The sequence below is a fragment of the Tachypleus tridentatus genome, chromosome 10, assembly GCF_004210375.1.
Source record: "Tachypleus tridentatus isolate NWPU-2018 chromosome 10, ASM421037v1, whole genome shotgun sequence".
Taxonomy (NCBI): Eukaryota; Metazoa; Arthropoda; class Merostomata; order Xiphosura; family Limulidae; genus Tachypleus; species Tachypleus tridentatus.
The window spans coordinates 4,180,955-4,205,879 of record NC_134834.1 but is presented as its reverse complement, the minus strand read 5'-3'; the positions used below and the strand labels follow the sequence as shown (position 1 = coordinate 4,205,879).

Sequence of the window (24,925 nt, the reverse complement as noted above, 5' to 3'; positions counted from 1 at the left end):
ACTTTCATTGAAGTGTGAACATAACGTTTGTGTTTAGGTAAGAAATGTGTATGTACATTTACCTCACTAACTGAATACATTTTAAAACGTTACATAATAACAGGTATATTTTAGGGTGGAGATATGACATAGCCTGGTGTTTAGAGCACTCGCCGGTGGTGTTTGGTGAAGGAAGTCACCATATTGCAAAGCCACATCGGGCTATCTGCTGAGTCCACCGAGGGGAATCGAACACCTAATTTTAGCGTTGTAAATCCGTAGACTTACTGTTGTACTAAAGGTTGGCCTTGTTTGTAAAAGAGTAGCCCAAGAGTTGGCGGTGGGTGGTGTTGACTAGCAGCTAATCTCCTAGTCCATCATTTCAAAATTAGGAACAACTACCCTAGATAATAATAGCTTTGTACAAAATACAGTATTTTATAATGATGGGTTATAAACTTTTCAGAGGCACCGACCATCAATATCCCCAGAAAGAACTTGTTAGTGGCGACAGGAGACAAGGCAGAGTTGAAATGTGAGGTGACAGGAGTGCCCCACCCTACAGTTTCCTGGTACCGTGGTGGGACACAGATTTTACCCCTGTCATACGTACAGATTACAAACGACGGAATGCTGACAATTCTCGGCAGTGAAGACTCCGACGCCGGAGAGTACACTTGTGTGGCAGAGAACGAGGCCGGGACAACTCAAGATTCCGTCAATCTGGATGTTGGATGTGAGTCTCAGATTGGGTTTTTAGTTATTATTATATTATGAGAAGGGTTGCCACCTGGACAGCCCTACAATAATGAAATAAGGAACACTTTGACGTCAGTAAGGTTTCAATAAGGAGAAAACTTTCTATACAAAATAAGCTTTCGTTCCGTTTTCACCCGAAACGGAACACTGTATATTACTACTGAATGGCTAACAGTTGTGTATACTACATAATAGGTGGCGCTTCTACTATAAAAATGTAACTTACTTTATAAGTGCGTCCCTGTGTAGAGGTAAATTATTCTAGAAAGTAAAACTAACAAAACAGACACATTTTTTAGAGCTTTACAATACGCTGAAAAGTGTATTTAGTTAAAGACTAGGCTGAGCCCCAGGGCCCATGGATTTAATGGGGTCCATTGATAATTTTATTCTATGTAAAATTACGTGGGATGTAAGGCCCGCAAACGTTATTAGCCTCTGGGCCCACACAACCTCACATCCGCCACTGAATACATTACTTTACTAATAGTAATAAGATGTGTATTCATTAGTGCTTTATCATACGTTACTTTACTAATAGTAATAACATATGTATTCATTAGTGCTTTATCATACGTTACTTTACTAATAGTAATAACATATGTATTCATTCGTGCTTTATCATGTTAATTTACTAATAGTAATAACAGATGTATTCATTAGTGCTTTATCTTACGCTACTTTACTAACAGTAATAACAGATGTATTCATTAGTGCTTTATCATACGTTACTTTACTAATAGTAATAACATATGTATTCATTAGTGCTTTATCATACGTTACTTTACTAATAGTAATAACAGATGTATTCATTAGTGCTTTATCATACGTTACTTTACTAATAGTAATAACATATGTATTAATTAGTGCTTTATCATACGTTACTTTACTAATAGTAATAATAGATGTATTCATTAGTGCTTTATCACACGTTACTTGACTAATAATAATAACATATGTATTCATTAGTGCTTTATCATACGTTACTTTACTAATAGTAATAATAGATGTATTCATTAGTGCTTTATCACACGTTACTTTACTAATAGTAATAACAAATGTATTCATTAGTGCTTTATCATACGTTACTTTACTAATAGTAATAACAGATGTATTCATTAGTGTTTTATCACACGTTACTTTACTAATAGTAATAACATATGTATTCATTAGTGCTTTATCATGTTACTTTACTAATAGTGATAACATATGTATTCATTAGTGCTTTATCATGTTACTTTACTAATAGTGATAACATATGTATTCATTAGTGCTTTATCATGTTACTTTACTAATAGTGATAACATATGTATTCATTAGTGCTTTATCACATGATATTTTACTAATAGTAATAACAGATGTATTCATTAGTGCTTTATCATACGTTACTTGACTAATAGTAATAACATATGTATTCATTAGTGCTTTATCATGTTACTTTACTAATAGTGATAACATATGTATTCATTAGTGCTTTATCACATGATATTTTACTAATAGTAATAACAGATGTATTCATTAGTGCTTTATCACACGTTACTTGACTAATAATAATAACATATGTATTCATTAGTGCTTTATCATACGTTACTTTACTAATAGTAATAACATATGTATTCATTAGTGCTTTATCACACGTTACTTTACTAATAGTAATAACATATGTATTCATTAGTGCTTTATCATACGTTACTTTACTAATAGTAATAACATATGTATTCATTAGTGCTTTATCATACGTTACTTTACTAATAGTAATGACAGATGTATTCATTAGTGCTTTATCATACGTTACTTGACTAATAGTAATAACATATGTATTCATTAGTGCTTTATCACACGTTACTTGACTAATAATAATAACATATGTATTCATTAGTGCTTTATCATACGTTACTTTACTAATAGTAATAACATATGTATTCATTCGTGCTTTATCATGTTAATTTACTAATAGTAATAACAGATGTATTCATTAGTGCTTTATCATACGCCACTTTACTAATAGTAATAACAGATGTATTCATTAGTGCTTTATCATACGTTACTTTACTAATAGTAATAACATATGTATTCATTAGTGCTTTATCATACGTTACTTTACTAATAGTAATAACAGATGTATTCATTAGTGCTTTATCATACGTTACTTTACTAATAGTAATAACAGATGTATTCATTAGTGCTTTATCATACGTTACTTTACTAATAGTAATAACATATGTATTCATTAGTGCTTTATCATACGTTACTTTACTAATAGTAATAATAGATGTATTCATTAGTGCTTTATCACACGTTACTTGACTAATAATAATAACATATGTATTCATTAGTGCTTTATCATACGTTACTTTACTAATAGTAATAATAGATGTATTCATTAGTGCTTTATCACACGTTACTTTACTAATAGTAATAACAAATGTATTCATTAGTGCTTTATCATACGTTACTTTACTAATAGTAATAACAGATGTATTCATTAGTGTTTTATCACACGTTACTTTACTAATAGTAATAACATATGTATTCATTAGTGCTTTATCATGTTACTTTACTAATAGTGATAACATATGTATTCATTAGTGCTTTATCATGTTACTTTACTAATAGTGATAACATATGTATTCATTAGTGCTTTATCACATGATATTTTACTAATAGTAATAACAGATGTATTCATTAGTGCTTTATCATACGTTACTTGACTAATAGTAATAACATATGTATTCATTAGTGCTTTATCACACGTTACTTGACTAATAATAATAACATATGTATTCATTAGTGCTTTATCATACGTTACTTTACTAATAGTAATAATAGATGTATTCATTAGTGCTTTATCACACGTTACTTTACTAATAGTAATAACATATGTATTCATTAGTGCTTTATCATACGTTACTTTACTAATAGTAATAACATATGTATTCATTAGTGCTTTATCATACGTTACTTTACTAATAGTAATGACAGATGTATTCATTAGTGCTTTATCATACGTTACTTGACTAATAGTAATAACATATGTATTCATTAGTGCTTTATCATGTTACTTTACTAATAGTGATAACATATGTATTCATTAGTGCTTTATCATGTTACTTTACTAATAGTGATAACATATGTATTCATTAGTGCTTTATCACATGATATTTTACTAATAGTAATAACAGATGTATTCATTAGTGCTTTATCATACGTTACTTGACTAATAGTAATAACATATGTATTCATTAGTGCTTTATCACACGTTACTTTACTAATAGTAATAACATATGTATTCATTAGTATCATACTTTACTAATAGTAATAATAGATGTATTCATTAGTGCTTTATCACACGTTACTTTACTAATAGTAATAACATATGTATTCATTAGTGCTTTATCATACGTTACTTTACTAATAGTAATAACATATGTATTCATTAGTGCTTTATCATACGTTACTTTACTAATAGTAATGACAGATGTATTCATTAGTGCTTTATCATACGTTACTTTACTAATAGTAATAACAGATGTATTCATTAGTGTTTTATCATACGTTACTTTACTAATAGTAATAACAGATGTATTCATTAGTGTTTTATCATACGTTACTTTACTAATAGTAATAACATATGTATTCATTAGTGCTTTATCATGTTACTTTACTAATAGTAATAACAGATGTATTCATCAGTGCTTTATCATACGTTTCTTTACTAATAGTAATAACAGATGTATTCATTAGTGCTTTATTATACGTTACTTTACAAATAGTAATAACAGATGTATTCATTAGTGCTTTATCATACGTTACTTTACTAATAGTAATAACAGATGTATTCATTTGTGCTTTATCATATGTTACTTTACTAATAGTAATAAGAGATGTATTCATTTTGCTTTATCACACGTTACTTTACAAATAGTAATAACAAGACTTCAGAAATGAAGAATACGTAAATAAAGCTAAAGTTATCCACTTTATGTTTCTTTCACAACCAAGTTGTCAGAGAACACTCAGACACTAGTAGAATACATTATGTTATTGTCGATCAGATAATAATTAACTGATCCATCAGAAGAGATAATTAACATAACGAGATTTTTTTGTGAAACGTGACATGGTATTCAAAATATTAAATAAACTACATTTTACAGTTATACTGTGTTTTTAAACAATGTACATTTTAAGTATTTAATGTTTACATAATATACAAATAAGGTTGTTTTTTATCCATTTATTTTGAGAGGTATGTACAACTTTAAAGAAGTTTGTTTGTTTGGAATAAAGTACAAAGCTACACAATGGGTAATCTCTGCTCTGTTCACCCTGGTATGAAAAGCCAGCTTCTGGTAGTAGGAATCAACAGACGTACTGCCATGCTACTGGGGAACCTTTAAAGAAGTCATAGTTGTTGATACGTTAGTATGATACACTTAGAAGTATAATAAAATAATACGATATACAGTTTTAATGTACACACATGTTACAGTGTAAAATATTAACATGGACGAAAATCACAAAGTGTACTGTAGCTTTCTTATTTTAATAAGTTATTTTGAATTTTATCATTTTCTTCAGAAAGTATTGTAGTGCCACCTGCAAGTAAAATATCTTATATACTGTGGTGCCATCTTCAAATTAGACAGCTCCATCACGTTAATAGTTAGATTTATTAGAAATGAGAAACTATAAACACACAGTGAAATTCGACCTCATTTTATTAGAAAATAAAGGTAATTTCTATTTAATATTAAAATAACAAAAGATTTAAGATTGTTTTAACAATAGAAACAAAGAATTTAATAATACTTATATGGAGGGAAAGATACAGTATTAAGTATGTCAACTACTTTTACGAAAATTAATACTTACTGAAGTGAATAAACAATTAAAATAATAAACTGATATAAGTCTACCTCAAGTTTCAATCACAAGTTTATTTCCTTCTAATAATGAATCATACGCCTTAAAATGTTATTTAACGTAACATATGTATAGCAAACAAATAGCCTTGTGTTGCTGAGTTTACCAACCAGAGAAATGTTACCTTGAAGTGTAAACTTTAATTTGTCTTACTATTTTCAGCCCCTCCTGTTGTTGTTCAGCCACCAACTGATACAAATATTGAAATATTAAAAGATGGTAGTATCTCCTGCGTCGCTACCGGTCATCCAAAGCCAGAGACAAGATGGAGGAAAAAAGGGGGCGCCCCTTTGATAGATAATTCAAAGTTTACCATAACGCCGGTTGGGAATCTTCTAATACATCGTAGGTTCTGTTCGTAACACTAACACTAAGAGTACTTTACCCCATAAACTAGTATTAATAAACTGTACATACTATCAATAAACAATAATTTTACAAGACATAAGGTTTAGGGAATATTATATATTGTGTTTTCTTTCAGATGTTGGCCTAGAAGATGAAGGAACTTATGTTTGTACAGTAGAAAATAGGTTAGGAGTGGAGGAAAGAGAGGCAGACGTGCACGTCATTGGCATTGGTGAGCTCTGATATACGTCAAATGTTTATTTGAATAATAACCTTGAGACGTATGTTCCTACTATAATGTCACAAAATAATTATTGAAATTGCTATTTTTATCATAAAGACTATTTCCAAATTAATGAAGTGTAAAAAAAATATTTTCAAATCAAATGTTCCAGGAACTTGCCCAAATTGTGCAGCAGTGGTTAGTGGTGCAAAGTGCTGACGTGGTGAAGAAACATTTTGAGTGTTCTTATTCAAGTGTTACAATAAAACGAAAATATAAAGACTTATGTAAATTACTGAAATGTGTATAAAGATTGAGTGGTGAAAGTGCTTTCTCATTTCAAATCCTAAATCAGTGGATTTTAGAAATCTAGTTATCTCAAAGTTAAATATAATAACTCCTATGCTTTATTTGACATTGCATTAGTGCAGAAATCTGCGGTGGATCTCTGCGCCCTGGTGTATGTTTAGATCTATTGTATGGAACTCTTATGATCAACCCTTGTGCTATAACTATGTTATGCTGCACTTAAGGATATTTTTAATGTTAACTTATTCCTTTCAGAAGAACTTACAAAAGTTACCGTGGTTATGTACCATTATATAATGTTACATAATACTTAATTATACCTCAGATCTGGCTCAGTACTGATGATATGTACATTATGTACCATTATATAATGTTACATAATACTTAATTATACCTCAGATCTGGCTCAGTACTCATGATATGTACATTATGTACCATTATATAATGTTACATAATACTTAATTATACCTCAGATCTGGCTCAGTACTGATGATATGTACATTATGTACCATTATATAATGTTACATAATACTTAATTATACCTCAGATCTGGCTCAGTACTGATGATATGTACATTATGTACCATTATATAATGTTACATAATACTTAATTATACCTCAGATCTGGCTCAGTACTGATGGTATGTACATTATGTACCATTATATAATGTTACATAATACTTAATTATACCTCAGATCTGGCTCAGTACTGATGATATGTACATTATGTACCATTATATAATGTTACATAATACTTAATTATACCTCAGATCTGGCTCAGTACTGATGGTATGTACATTATGTACCATTATATAATGTTACATAATACGTAATTATACCTCAGATCTGGCTCAGTACTGATGGTATGTACAATATGTACCATTATATAATTATTACATTATACTTAACTATACGTCAGATCTAGCTTGGTGCTGATGGTATGTAAATTATCTTTAAGTTATATGTCGTATCTAGCCTCAATACTTTAAGTTATACATCTGATCTGTCTAAGTATTAACTGTATGTATATACGTTTGTTTTTGAATTAAGCACAAAGTTACACAATGGGCTATCTGTGCTCTGCCCACCACGGGTATCGAAACCCGATTTTTAGCGTTGTAGGTCCGCAGACATACCACTGGAGAGCAACTGTATGTAAGTTGTCTTATACATTAGATTTAACTCAGTACTGTTGGTATGTATGAGGTAATTTAATGTATTTGTCGTCTTCCTATTTGTATTTAAAGTTCATGACTTCAATAGATAACACAAACCACTTATTTATTTATATGGCTTATAAATGATATAGCTTGTTATTATATAGCTTATGGAAATAATAAATTATAAGCTTAGCAGTTTTGTAATATCTCATTTGAAATAGAAATGTTTGAAAGTTATTCATAACTATGAATACTATTGTAGCCATCTGAAAATCCATTCCCACTAACCAGGATAACCCAGGATTAATGTGTATATCCATAACTATGAATACTATTGTAGCCATCTGAAAATCCATTCCCACTAACCAGGATAACCCAGGATTAATGTGTATATCCATAACTATGAATACTATTGTAGCCATCTGAAAATCCATTCCCACTATATGAAAAAACAAACAAACAAACAAAGGGGTTTAATGTGTATGAACATATACAAAATTCAGTGTCTACACTGCTGTGAATACTGTTATAATAGCAAAGGGGCTTGCATCCCCGAAACCCTTCTCAGTTTAAAAAAAATAACCCAGGATTAATGTGTATATACCATAAAGGTTCTAGTTTGGGTAATAGAAACACTTTGTCTACTAAAGCTGGTTTTGGACATATGAAAATCTATAGAAATTATTGTATAAATTTATATGAATTTTTAGCCATTTGATAAATATTATTAATTCTAATTTTCATTAGTGGCCCCTGTGCTGGCACATATTGATCCTCTGGTGGAAGTTATTCGAGGTAAATCACTCTCTGTACCTTGTGAGGTTACACAGGGAAATCCTCGGCCAACCATCCAGTGGTTGAAGGCAGACCAACTGATTGGAGGAGAAGCTGACATTGATATCAAAACTGATGGAACGTTTGTGATCCACCAAGTTAAGGACCATCATGAAGGGAACTACACGTGCCTAGCTAGGAACATTGGGGGAGATGATTCAGAAACAGTGTTTGTTAATGTGCAAGGTAATAAACCCTTCTAATGTAAGTAAACGAAAAAAAAATGATATAAAGAACTGTATAGTTGAACGTTCGTTTTGAACTGGATTATTACAAACTAGTAAACATTTCAAAGTGCTTTGTATGCTAATTGTCGACACAGATAAACTAAATGTTATTACTTCAGATTAACTGCTGCTGAGAATATAGCATTATCCTCAGTGCAAAAGTAGATTTTGAAGTGTGATTACAAAGATGAGTGTATAAATTTGGTATGATAATGGTGGCTAGAAAAACAATAACAACTAATTTATACCTTCAATGTATAGTTTGTCTTTTGAATGATTAATTATTGAAACATTTTGAATGATAACTTTGGTTCAAGCATCAAAACCTTATCTTTGAGTATAGTTCCTCCAAGTATAGCCCATGGTGATACTCGTGACTATGTGGTTATTGAGGGAGATTCTGTTGTACTTCCCTGCAATGTAAAGGGGAACCCCCGACCAATAATCACCTGGCAGATGAATGGCATCCCTATCCTCCCATCTCATCCCCGCTACCAGATTGGTGTTGATGACAATTTACACATTCTGAAAACTGTGGAACAAGACACTGGAACCTATGTTTGTACAGCAGCCAATCTTGCTGGTGTAACCAACAAAGTTACTTCTCTGTTTGTACAGGGTAGGTTTTGCTTTAACCATTAAAAACTTTTTAAATCAACAGTAACCAATTCTGTACTTCCTAGCGGTAAATATATTTGTCTTCTTCATATTAAAAACATTGTTGTGATAAAACATTAAAGTTAAGTTTTAGATTACACAAGAAACCAGAGAGAGAAATCAAGGCTTTGCTACTGCCAGATGATTGGAGAGATCTGACTACCAGTTACACACTCACATGACTACTAGTTACACAAGAAACCAGAGAGAGAAATCAAGACTTTGCTACTGCCAGATGATTGGAGAGATCTGACTACCAGTTACACACTCACATGACTACACAAGAAACCAGAGAGAGAAATCAAGACTTTGCTACTGCCAGATGATTGGAGAGATCTGACTACCAGTTACACACTCACATGACTACACAAGAAACCAGAGAGAGAAATCAAGACTTTGCTACTGCCAGATGATTGGAGAGATCTGACTACTAGTTACACACTCACATGACTACTAGTTACACAAGAAACCAGAGAGAGAAATCAAGACTTTGCTACTGCCAGATGATTGGAGAGATCTGACTACTAGTTACACACTCACGTGACTACTAGTTACACACTCGCATGACTACTAGTTACACACTCATATCTTCTACAAGGTATTACTTGTTGAAGATAGTTAGGCTGGAGTTCAGACAAACTCCATCTTAATTTTGTTAAATTTAGTATTGAGACCAATATATTAAGATGTCCTTATAATTTCTACACTGAGTATTGAGGCCAATATATTAAGATGTCCTTATAATTTCTACACTGAATATTGAGTCCAATATATTAAGATGTCTATATAATTTCTACACGAAATATTGAGACCAATATATTAAGATGTCCATATAATTTCTACACGAAATATTGAGACCAATATATTAAGATGTCCTTATAATTTCTACACTAAATATTGAGACCAATATATTAAGATGTCCATATAATTTCTACACTAAATATTGAGGCCAATATATATAGATGTTCATATAATTTCTACACTAAATATTGAGGCCAATATATATAGATGTTCATATAATTTCTACACTAAATATTGAGGCCAATATATATAGATGTCCATATAATTTCTACACTGAGTATTGAGACCAATATATTAAGATGTCCATATAATTTCTACACTGAATATTGAGACCAATATATTAAGATGTCCATATAATTTCTACACTGAATATTGAGGCCAATATATTAAGATGTCCATATAATTTCTACACGAAATATTGAGACCAATATATTAAGATGTCCATATAATTTCTACACTGAATATTGAGGCTAATATATTAAGATGTCCATATAATTTCTACACGAAATATTGAGACCAATATATTAAGATGTCCATATAATTTCTACACTGAATATTGAGGCCAATATATTAAGATGTCCATATAATTTCTACACGAAATATTGAGACCAATATATTAAGATGTCCATATAATTTGTACACGAAATATTGAGACCAATATATTAAGATGTCCATATAATTTCTACACGAAATATTGAGACCAATATATTAAGATGTCCATATAATTTTTACAGTAAATATTGAGACCAATATATTAAGATGTCCATATAATTTTTACAGTAAATATTGAGACCAATATATTAAGATGTCCATATAATTTCTACACTAAATATTGAGACCAATATATTAAGATGTCCATATAATTTCTACACTAAATATTGAGACCAATATATTAAGATGTCCATATAATTTCTACACTGAATATTGAGGCCAATATATTAAGATGTCCATATAATTTCTACACGAAATATTGAGACCAATATATTAAGATGTCCATATAATTTCTACACTGAATATTGAGGCCAATATATTAAGATGTCTTTATAATTTCTACACTGAATATTGAGGCCAATATATTAAGATGTCCATATAATTTCTACACGAAATATTGAGACCAATATATTAAGATGTCCATATAATTTCTACACTGAATATTGAGGCCAATATGTTCTATTTCTAGTACCACCAAGAATTTATCCATCCAGAGAACTTTTCGAAGTTATTGAGGGAGATATTGTTGTGTTGCCGTGTAAGGTGCGAGCCGTTCCACCTGCTTGGATTCGATGGAATCGAAATGGTTCATTCTTGCAGCCCAACACATTGGACTTCACCCAGCTGAGTAATGGGAGTTTACGCTTTGTGGCAAAGGTTACTGATGCTGGAGAATATTTGTGTGAAGCAAGCAACGAAGTTGGTAAAGATACCAGGAAGATGGCTCTGAGTGTTTTAGGTAAGACATGCCACAGAACAAGTAAACCTCATGTCTGTAATCATTTGATGTGTACACCGTATATTAGAATATTTATTACTTTCTATTATTACTATTATTATGGAGAATAATAAGTGACTATTTTTATTTTCAATTAATCTGTTATATCATCTGTCAGTATCTAGCTCATATTCTAATATTTGTATCTTGTAGATAGTTCAACCAATGTATTAGACAGAAACATATCTTATGGTCTTAACTCACTTTACACATTAGTTGTTTAGTATTAAACTGTTGAACACTACTAGTTCACCTATATTATAAATAAATGTATTATTTGATAGTCTAATTTCATATTCATACATTATTGAAGTATTGTGATATCTTTATTACTATATTTATTAAGGCCTGAGTTTATCTTGAATAATTTAACACTTTAATTCCACATACAAGCTTTAATTTATTAACAACAAATATTTGGGCTGATATCCAGTTTGTATAATGATCTAATCTGAACATTGTTTATCTAATATCTTACAGAAAAAAATTCATTCTCTCTTTGATGGTTAATTTATCTTCTATAGTTCCACCGTCAATTGTACCACTGCCATTTTCCAACCTTACTTCTCTTGTAAACCAAACCATTTCTCTTCCCTGCCTAACTTCTGGATATCCAACACCTGTCATCCATTGGCAAAAAAATGGAATAAATGTGACCACAGGTGATAGAGAATTAAACATCAACTCTGAAGGTGTGCTTCATGTTAACAGGACACAACTACATCATGCTGGTTTGTACACTTGCATAGCTGAGAATCCTGCTGGGAAGGCCAACCAGAAAGTTCACCTTTCTGTATTTGGTAGGTTGTCACTAATTGATATTTTTAATAATCCACTGGTACAGCACATCTTTATCATACAGAGATAAGCATAATGGTACCTCACATTGTTAAATATACTGGTACATCACATCATTCAGAGTTAAACATACTACTACCTCACATCTATACCATACACATTTAAATGTACTGGTACCTCAAATCTGTATCATACAGAGTTAAATGTACTGGTACCTCACATCTGTATTATAGAGAGTTAACATACTCGTACCTCATATCTTTGTTATACAGAGTTAAATGTACTGGTACCTCACATCTGTATTATAGAGAGTTAACATACTGGTACCTCATATCTTTGTTATACAGAGTTAAACTTATTGGTATCTCACATCATTCAGAGTTAAACATACTGGTACCTCACACCACTCAAAGTTAACCATGGTGGTACCTCACATCATACAGAGTTAAATATACTAGTACCTCACATCATACAGAGTTAAATGTACTGATACCGCACAACTTTATCATACAGAGTTAAATATACTAGTACGTCACTTCATACAGAGTTAAATGTACTGATACCGCACAACTTTATCATACAGAGTTAAATATACTAGTACGTCACTTCATACAGAGTTAAATGTACTGATACCGCACAACTTTATCATACAGAGTTAAATATACTAGTACATCACTTCATACAGAGTTAAATGTACTGATACCACACAACTTTATCATACAGAGTTAAATATACTAGTACGTCACTTCATACAGAGTTAAATGTACTGATACCACACAACTTTATCATACAGAGTTAAATATACTAGTACGTCACTTCATACAGAGTTAAATGTACTGATACCGCACAACTTTATCATACAGAGTTAAATATACTAGTACGTCACTTCATACAGAGTTAAATGTACTGATACCACACAACTTTATCATACAGAGTTAAATATGATAGTAGATCACATCATTCAGAGTTAAATGTACTGATACCACACAACTTTGTCATACAGAGTTAAATATACTAGTACGTCACTTCATACAGAGTTAAATGTACTGATACCACACAACTTTATCATACAGAGTTAAATATACTAGTACGTCACTTCATACAGAGTTAAATGTACTGATACCACACAACTTTATCATACAGAGTTAAATATACTAGTACGTCACTTCATACAGAGTTAAATGTACTGATACCACACAACTTTATCGTACAGAGTTAAATATGCTAGTACGTCACTTCATACAGAGTTAAATGTACTGATACCACACAACTTTATCATACAGAGTTAAATGTACTGATACCGCACAACTTTATCGTACAGAGTTAAATATGCTAGTACGTCACTTCATACAGAGTTAAATGTACTGATACCACACAACTTTATCATACAGAGTTAAATATACTAGTACGTCTCTTCATATAGAGTTAAATGTACTGATACCACACAACTTTATCATACAGAGTTAAATATACTAGTACGTCACTTCATACAGAGTTAAATGTACTGATACCACAAAACTTTATCGTACAGAGTTAAATATGCTAGTACGTCACTTCATACAGAGTTAAATGTACTGATACCACACAACTTTATCCTACAGAGTTAAATATACTAGTACGTCTCTTCATATAGAGTTAAATGTACTGATACCACACAACTTTGTCATACAGAGTTAAATATACTAGTATGCGTCTCTTCATATAGAGTTAAATGTACTGATACTGCACAACTTTATCATACAGAGTTAAATATACTAGTACGTCTCTTCATATAGAGTTAAATGTACTGATACCGCACAACTTTATCATACAGAGTTAAATATACTAGTACGTCACTTCATACAGAGTTAAATGTACTGATACCGCACAACTTTATCATACAGAGTTAAATATACTAGTACGTCACTTCATACAGAGTTAAATGTACTGATACCGCACAACTTTATCGTACAGAGTTAAATGTACTGATACCACACAACTTTATCATACAGAGTTAAATATACTAGTACGTCTCTTCATATAGAGTTAAATGTACTGATACCACACAACTTTATCATACAGAGTTAAATATACTAGTACGTCTCTTCATATAGAGTTAAATGTACTGATACCGCACAACTTTATCATACAGAGTTAAATATGCTAGTACGTCACTTCATACAGAGTTAAATGTACTGATACCGCACAACTTTATCATACAGAGTTAAATATGCTAGTACGTCACTTCATACAGAGTTAAATGTACTGATACCACACAACTTTATCATACAGAGTTAAATATACTAGTACGTCATTTCATACAGAGTTAAATGTACTGATACCGCACAACTTTATCATACAGAGTTAAATATACTAGTACGTCACTTCATACAGAGTTAAATGTACTGATACCGCACAACTTTATCATACAGAGTTAAATATACTAGTACCTCACATCATTCAGAGTTAAATGTACTGATACCGCACAACTTTATCATACAGAGTTAAATATACTAGTACGTCTCTTCATATAGAGTTAAATGTACTGATACCACACAACTTTATCATACAGAGTTAAATATACTAGTACGTCACTTCATACAGAGTTAAATGTACTGATACCACAAAACTTTATCGTACAGAGTTAAATATGCTAGTACGTCACTTCATACAGAGTTAAATGTACTGATACCACACAACTTTATCGTACAGAGTTAAATATGCTAGTACGTCACTTCATACAGAGTTAAATGTACTGATACCGCACAACTTTATCATACAGAGTTAAATATACTAGTACGTCATTTCATACAGAGTTAAATGTACTGATACCGCACAACTTTATCATACAGAGTTAAATATACTAGTACGTCTCTTCATATAGAGTTAAATGTACTGATACCACACAACTTTGTCATACAGAGTTAAATATACTAGTACGTCTCTTCATATAGAGTTAAATGTACTGATACTGCACAACTTTATCATACAGAGTTAAATATACTAGTACGTCTCTTCATATAGAGTTAAATGTACTGATACCGCACAACTTTATCATACAGAGTTAAATATACTAGTACGTCACTTCATACAGAGTTAAATGTACTGATACCGCACAACTTTATCATACAGAGTTAAATATACTAGTACGTCACTTCATACAGAGTTAAATGTACTGATACCGCACAACTTTATCGTACAGAGTTAAATGTACTGATACCACACAACTTTATCATACAGAGTTAAATATACTAGTACGTCTCTTCATATAGAGTTAAATGTACTGATACCACACAACTTTATCATACAGAGTTAAATATACTAGTACGTCATTTCATACAGAGTTAAATGTACTGATACCACACAACTTTATCATACAGAGTTAAATATGATAGTAGATCACTTCATACAGAGTTAAATGTACTGATACCGCACAACTTTATCATACAGAGTTAAATATGCTAGTACGTCACTTCATACAGAGTTAAATGTACTGATACCACACAACTTTATCATACAGAGTTAAATATACTAGTACGTCATTTCATACAGAGTTAAATGTACTGATACCGCACAACTTTATCATACAGAGTTAAATATACTACTACGTCATTTCATACAGAGTTAAATGTACTGATACCGCACAACTTTATCATACAGAGTTAAATATACTAGTACGTCACTTCATACAGAGTTAAATGTACTGATACCGCACAACTTTATCATACAGAGATAAATATACTAGTACATCACTTCATACAGAGTTAAATGTACTGATACCACACAACTTTATCATACAGAGTTAAATATACTAGTACGTCACTTCATACAGAGTTAAATGTACTGATACCACTCAACTTTATCATACAGAGTTAAATATACTAGTACGTCACTTCATACAGAGTTAAATGTACTGATACCGCACAACTTTATCATACAGAGTTAAATATACTAGTACGTCACTTCATACAGAGTTAAATGTACTGATACCACACAACTTTATCATACAGAGTTAAATATGATAGTAGATCACATCATTCAGAGTTAAATGTACTGATACCACACAACTTTGTCATACAGAGTTAAATATACTAGTACGTCACTTCATACAGAGTTAAATGTACTGATACCACACAACTTTATCATACAGAGTTAAATATACTAGTACGTCACTTCATACAGAGTTAAATGTACTGATACCACACAACTTTATCATACAGAGTTAAATATACTAGTACGTCACTTCATACAGAGTTAAATGTACTGATACCACACAACTTTATCGTACAGAGTTAAATATGCTAGTACGTCACTTCATACAGAGTTAAATGTACTGATACCACACAACTTTATCATACAGAGTTAAATGTACTGATACCGCACAACTTTATCGTACAGAGTTAAATATGCTAGTACGTCACTTCATACAGAGTTAAATGTACTGATACCACACAACTTTATCATACAGAGTTAAATATACTAGTACGTCTCTTCATATAGAGTTAAATGTACTGATACCACACAACTTTATCATACAGAGTTAAATATACTAGTACGTCACTTCATACAGAGTTAAATGTACTGATACCACAAAACTTTATCGTACAGAGTTAAATATGCTAGTACGTCACTTCATACAGAGTTAAATGTACTGATACCACACAACTTTATCCTACAGAGTTAAATATACTAGTACGTCTCTTCATATAGAGTTAAATGTACTGATACCACACAACTTTGTCATACAGAGTTAAATATACTAGTACGTCTCTTCATATAGAGTTAAATGTACTGATACTGCACAACTTTATCATACAGAGTTAAATATACTAGTACGTCTCTTCATATAGAGTTAAATGTACTGATACCGCACAACTTTATCATACAGAGTTAAATATACTAGTACGTCACTTCATACAGAGTTAAATGTACTGATACCGCACAACTTTATCATACAGAGTTAAATATACTAGTACGTCACTTCATACAGAGTTAAATGTACTGATACCGCACAACTTTATCGTACAGAGTTAAATGTACTGATACCACACAACTTTATCATACAGAGTTAAATATACTAGTACGTCTCTTCATATAGAGTTAAATGTACTGATACCACACAACTTTATCATACAGAGTTAAATATACTAGTACGTCTCTTCATATAGAGTTAAATGTACTGATACCGCACAACTTTATCATACAGAGTTAAATATGCTAGTACGTCACTTCATACAGAGTTAAATGTACTGATACCGCACAACTTTATCATACAGAGTTAAATATGCTAGTACGTCACTTCATACAGAGTTAAATGTACTGATACCACACAACTTTATCATACAGAGTTAAATATACTAGTACGTCATTTCATACAGAGTTAAATGTACTGATACCGCACAACTTTATCATACAGAGTTAAATATACTAGTACGTCACTTCATACAGAGTTAAATGTACTGATACCGCACAACTTTATCATACAGAGTTAAATATACTAGTACCTCACATCATTCAGAGTTAAATGTACTGATACCGCACAACTTTATCATACAGAGTTAAATATACTAGTACGTCTCTTCATATAGAGTTAAATGTACTGATACCACACAACTTTATCATACAGAGTTAAATATACTAGTACGTCACTTCATACAGAGTTAAATGTACTGATACCACAAAACTTTATCGTACAGAGTTAAATATGCTAGTACGTCACTTCATACAGAGTTAAATGTACTGATACCACACAACTTTATCCTACAGAGTTAAATATACTAGTACGTCTCTTCATATAGAGTTAAATGTACTGATACCACACAACTTTGTCATACAGAGTTAAATATACTAGTACGTCTCTTCATATAGAGTTAAATGTACTGATACTGCACAACTTTATCATACAGAGTTAAATATACTAGTACGTCTCTTCATATAGAGTTAAATGTACTGATACTGCACAACTTTATCATACAGAGTTAAATATACTAGTACGTCATTTCATACAGAGTTAAATGTACTGATACCGCACAACTTTATCATACAGAGTTAAATATACTAGTACGTCACTTCATACAGAGTTAAATGTACTGATACCGCACAACTTTATCATACAGAGTTAAATATACTAGTACCTCACATCATTCAGAGTTAAATGTACTGATACCGCACAACTTTATCATACAGAGTTAAATATACTAGTACGTCTCTTCATATAGAGTTAAATGTACTGATACCACACAACTTTATCATACAGAGTTAAATATACTAGTACGTCACTTCATACAGAGTTAAATGTACTGATACCACAAAACTTTATCGTACAGAGTTAAATATGCTAGTACGTCACTTCATACAGAGTTAAATGTACTGATACCACACAACTTTATCATACAGAGTTAAATATGCTAGTACGTCACTTCATACAGAGTTAAATGTACTGATACCGCACAACTTTATCATACAGAGTTAAATATACTAGTACGTCATTTCATACAGAGTTAAATGTACTGATACCGCACAACTTTATCATACAGAGTTAAATATACTAGTACGTCTCTTCATATAGAGTTAAATGTACTGATACCACACAACTTTGTCATACAGAGTTAAATATACTAGTACGTCTCTTCATATAGAGTTAAATGTACTGATACTGCACAACTTTATCATACAGAGTTAAATATACTAGTACGTCTCTTCATATAGAGTTAAATGTACTGATACCGCACAACTTTATCATACAGAGTTAAATATACTAGTACGTCACTTCATACAGAGTTAAATGTACTGATACCGCACAACTTTATCATACAGAGTTAAATATACTAGTACGTCACTTCATACAGAGTTAAATGTACTGATACCGCACAACTTTATCGTACAGAGTTAAATGTACTGATACCACACAACTTTATCATACAGAGTTAAATATACTAGTACGTCTCTTCATATAGAGTTAAATGTACTGATACCACACAACTTTATCATACAGAGTTAAATATACTAGTACGTCATTTCATACAGAGTTAAATGTACTGATACCACACAACTTTATCATACAGAGTTAAATATGATAGTAGATCACTTCATACAGAGTTAAATGTACTGATACCGCACAACTTTATCATACAGAGTTAAATATACTAGTACGTCACTTCATACAGAGTTAAATGTACTGATACCACACAACTTTATCATACAGAGTTAAATATACTAGTACGTCATTTCATACAGAGTTAAATGTACTGATACCGCACAACTTTATCATACAGAGTTAAATATACTACTACGTCATTTCATACAGAGTTAAATGTACTGATACCGCACAACTTTATCATACAGAGTTAAATATACTAGTACGTCACTTCATACAGAGTTAAATGTACTGATACCGCACAACTTTATCATACAGAGTTAAATATACTAGTACATCACTTCATACAGAGTTAAATGTACTGATACCACACAACTTTATCATACAGAGTTAAATATACTAGTACGTCACTTCATACAGAGTTAAATGTACTGATACCACACAACTTTATCATACAGAGTTAAATATACTAGTACGTCACTTCATACAGAGTTAAATGTACTGATACCGCACAACTTTATCATACAGAGTTAAATATACTAGTACGTCACTTCATACAGAGTTAAATGTACTGATACCACACAACTTTATCATACAGAGTTAAATATGATAGTAGATCACATCATTCAGAGTTAAATGTACTGATACCACACAACTTTGTCATACAGAGTTAAATATACTAGTACGTCACTTCATACAGAGTTAAATGTACTGATACCACACAACTTTATCATACAGAGTTAAATATACTAGTACGTCACTTCATACAGAGTTAAATGTACTGATACCACACAACTTTATCATACAGAGTTAAATATACTAGTACGTCACTTCATACAGAGTTAAATGTACTGATACCACACAACTTTATCATACAGAGTTAAATATACTAGTACGTCACTTCATACAGAGTTAAATGTACTGATACCACACAACTTTATCATACAGAGTTAAATGTACTGATACCGCACAACTTTATCGTACAGAGTTAAATATACTAGTACGTCACTTCATACAGAGTTAAATGTACTGATACCACACAACTTTATCATACAGAGTTAAATATACTAGTACGTCTCTTCATATAGAGTTAAATGTACTGATACCACACAACTTTATCATACAGAGTTAAATATACTAGTACGTCACTTCATACAGAGTTAAATGTACTGATACCACAAAACTTTATCGTACAGAGTTAAATATGCTAGTACGTCACTTCATACAGAGTTAAATGTACTGATACCACACAACTTTATCCTACAGAGTTAAATATACTAGTACGTCTCTTCATATAGAGTTAAATGTACTGATACCACACAACTTTGTCATACAGAGTTAAATATACTAGTACGTCTCTTCATATAGAGTTAAATGTACTGATACTGCACAACTTTATCATACAGAGTTAAATATACTAGTACGTCTCTTCATATAGAGTTAAATGTACTGATACCGCACAACTTTATCATACAGAGTTAAATATACTAGTACGTCACTTCATACAGAGTTAAATGTACTGATACCGCACAACTTTATCATACAGAGTTAAATATACTAGTACGTCACTTCATACAGAGTTAAATGTACTGATACCGCACAACTTTATCATACAGAGTTAAATGTACTGATACCACACAACTTTATCATACAGAGTTAAATATACTAGTACGTCTCTTCATATAGAGTTAAATGTACTGATACCACACAACTTTATCATACAGAGTTAAATATACTAGTACGTCTCTTCATATAGAGTTAAATGTACTGATACCGCACAACTTTATCATACAGAGTTAAATATGCTAGTACGTCACTTCATACAGAGTTAAATGTACTGATACCGCACAACTTTATCATACAGAGTTAAATATGCTAGTACGTCACTTCATACAGAGTTAAATGTACTGATACCACACAACTTTATCATACAGAGTTAAATATACTAGTACGTCATTTCATACAGAGTTAAATGTACTGATACCGCACAACTTTATCATACAGAGTTAAATATACTAGTACGTCACTTCATACAGAGTTAAATGTACTGATACCGCACAACTTTATCATACAGAGTTAAATATACTAGTACCTCACATCATTCAGAGTTAAATGTACTGATACCGCACAACTTTATCATACAGAGTTAAATATACTAGTACGTCTCTTCATATAGAGTTAAATGTACTGATACCACACAACTTTATCATACAGAGTTAAATATACTAGTACGTCACTTCATACAGAGTTAAATGTACTGATACCACAAAACTTTATCGTACAGAGTTAAATATGCTAGTACGTCACTTCATACAGAGTTAAATGTACTGATACCACACAACTTTATCCTACAGAGTTAAATATACTAGTACGTCTCTTCATATAGAGTTAAATGTACTGATACCACACAACTTTGTCATACAGAGTTAAATATACTAGTACGTCTCTTCATATAGAGTTAAATGTACTGATACTGCACAACTTTATCATACAGAGTTAAATATACTAGTACGTCTCTTCATATAGAGTTAAATGTACTGATACTGCACAACTTTATCATACAGAGTTAAATATACTAGTACGTCTCTTCATATAGAGTTAAATGTACTGATACCGCACAACTTTATCATACAGAGTTAAATATACTAGTACGTCACTTCATACAGAGTTAAATGTACTGATACCGCACAACTTTATCATACAGAGTTAAATATACTAGTACGTCACTTCATACAGAGTTAAATGTACTGATTTCCGCACAACTTTATCGTACAGAGTTAAATGTACTGATACCACACAACTTTATCATACAGAGTTAAATATACTAGTACGTCTCTTCATATAGAGTTAAATGTACTGATACCACACAACTTTATCATACAGAGTTAAATATACTAGTACGTCATTTCATACAGAGTTAAATGTACTGATACCACACAACTTTATCATACAGAGTTAAATATGATAGTAGATCACTTCATACAGAGTTAAATGTACTGATACCGCACAACTTTATCATACAGAGTTAAATATGCTAGTACGTCACTTCATACAGAGTTAAATGTACTGATACCACACAACTTTATCATACAGAGTTAAATATACTAGTACGTCATTTCATACAGAGTTAAATGTACTGATACCGCACAACTTTATCATACAGAGTTAAATATACTAGTACGTCATTTCATACAGAGTTAAATGTACTGATACCGCACAACTTTATCATACAGAGTTAAATATACTAGTACGTCATTTCATACAGAGTTAAATGTACTGATACCGCACAACTTTATCATACAGAGTTAAATATACTAGTACGTCATTTCATACAGAGTTAAATGTACTGATACCACACAACTTTATCATACAGAGTTAAATATACTAGTACGTCATTTCATACAGAGTTAAATGTACTGATACCGCACAACTTTATCATACAGAGTTAAATATACTAGTACGTCATTTCATACAGAGTTAAATGTACTGATACCACACAACTTTATCATACAGAGTTAAATATACTAGTACGTCACTTCATACAGAGTTAAATGTACTGATACCACACAACTTTATCATACAGAGTTAAATATACTATTACGTCACTTCATACAGAGTTAAATGTACTGATACCGCACAACTTTATCATACAGAGTTAAATATACTAGTACGTCACTTCATATAGAGTTAAATGTACTGATACCGCACAACTTTATTATACAGAGTTAAATATACTAGTACGTCACTTCATACAGAGTTAAATGTACTGATACCACACAACTTTATCATACAGAGTTAAATATGCTAGTACGTCACTTCATACAGAGTCAAATGTACTGATACCACACAACTTTATCATACAGAGTTAAATATGATAGTACGTCACATCATTCAGAGTTAAATGTACTGATACCACACAACTTTATCATACAGAGTTAAATATACTAGTACGTCAGTTCATACAGAGTCAAATGTACTGATACCACACAACTTTATCATACAGAGTTAAATATGATAGTACGTCACATCATTCAGAGTTAAATGTACTGATACCACACAACTTTATCATACAGAGTTAAATATACTAGTACGTCATTTCATACAGAGTTAAATGTACTGATACCGCACAACTTTATCATACAGAGTTAAATATACTAGTACGTCATTTCATACAGAGTTAAATGTACTGATACCACACAACTTTATCATACAGAGTTAAATATACTAGTACGTCACTTCATACAGAGTTAAATGTACTGATACCGCACAACTTTATCATACAGAGTTAAATATACTAGTACCTCACATCATTCAGAGTTAAATGTACTGATACCACACAACTTTATCATACAGAGTTAAATATACTAGTACATCACTTCATACAGAGTTAAATGTACTGATACCACACAACTTTATCATACAGAGTTAAATATACTAGTACATCACTTCATACAGAGTTAAATGTACTGATACCACACAACTTTATCATACAGAGTTAAATATACTAGTACGTCTCTTCATATAGAGTTAAATGTACTGATACCACACAACTTTATCATACAGAGTTAAATATACTAGTACGTCATTTCATACAGAGTTAAATGTACTGATACCGCACAACTTTATCATACAGAGTTAAATGTACTGATACCACACAACTTTATCATACAGAGTTAAATATACTAGTACGTCATTTCATACAGAGTTAAATGTACTGATACCGCACAACTTTATCATACAGAGTTAAATATACTAGTACGTCATTTCATACAGAGTTAAATGTACTGATACCACACAACTTTATCATACAGAGTTAAATATGATAGTAGATCACTTCATACAGAGTTAAATGTACTGATACCACACAACTTTATCATACAGAGATAAATATACTAGTACGTCACTTCATACAGAGTCAAATGTACTGATACCGCACAACTTTATCATACAGAGTTAAATATACTAGTACGTCACTTCATACAGAGTTAAATGTACTGATACCGCACAACTTTATCATACAGAGTTAAATATACTAGTACGTCACTTCATACATAGTTAAATGTACTGATACCACACAACTTTATCATACAGAGTTAAATGTACTAGTACGTCTCTTCATATAGAGTTAAACATACTAGCACCTCACATCGTTATTATAGAGTTAAATGTACTGGTATCTTACATTGTTATCATATAGGGTTAAAGGTACTGGTGCCTCACGTCTTTATCACATAGAATTACACATTTGTGAGTTCAAATACCTAAACTTGATGTTATCAACTGGAAAGTCTGTTTCTTGATGTTTCACCAAGTATATTAATTTATATACCAATTTATATTA

The 24,925-nt window shown here is 31.3% G+C and overlaps 1 protein-coding gene across 1 annotated transcript in view; it reads left to right on the top strand.

Moving 5' to 3' along the window:
- The window catches only part of LOC143227929 (hemicentin-1-like), a 246,350-nt gene that overhangs the window by 27,973 nt on the left and 193,452 nt on the right, over positions 1-24,925 (top strand). Inside the window, 7 exon segments of the mRNA XM_076459284.1 lie at positions 446-715; positions 5,827-6,009; positions 6,149-6,244; positions 8,451-8,723; positions 9,108-9,383; positions 11,403-11,672; positions 12,236-12,511. Of these exon segments, the coding sequence (XP_076315399.1) occupies positions 446-715; positions 5,827-6,009; positions 6,149-6,244; positions 8,451-8,723; positions 9,108-9,383; positions 11,403-11,672; positions 12,236-12,511 (1,644 nt within the window).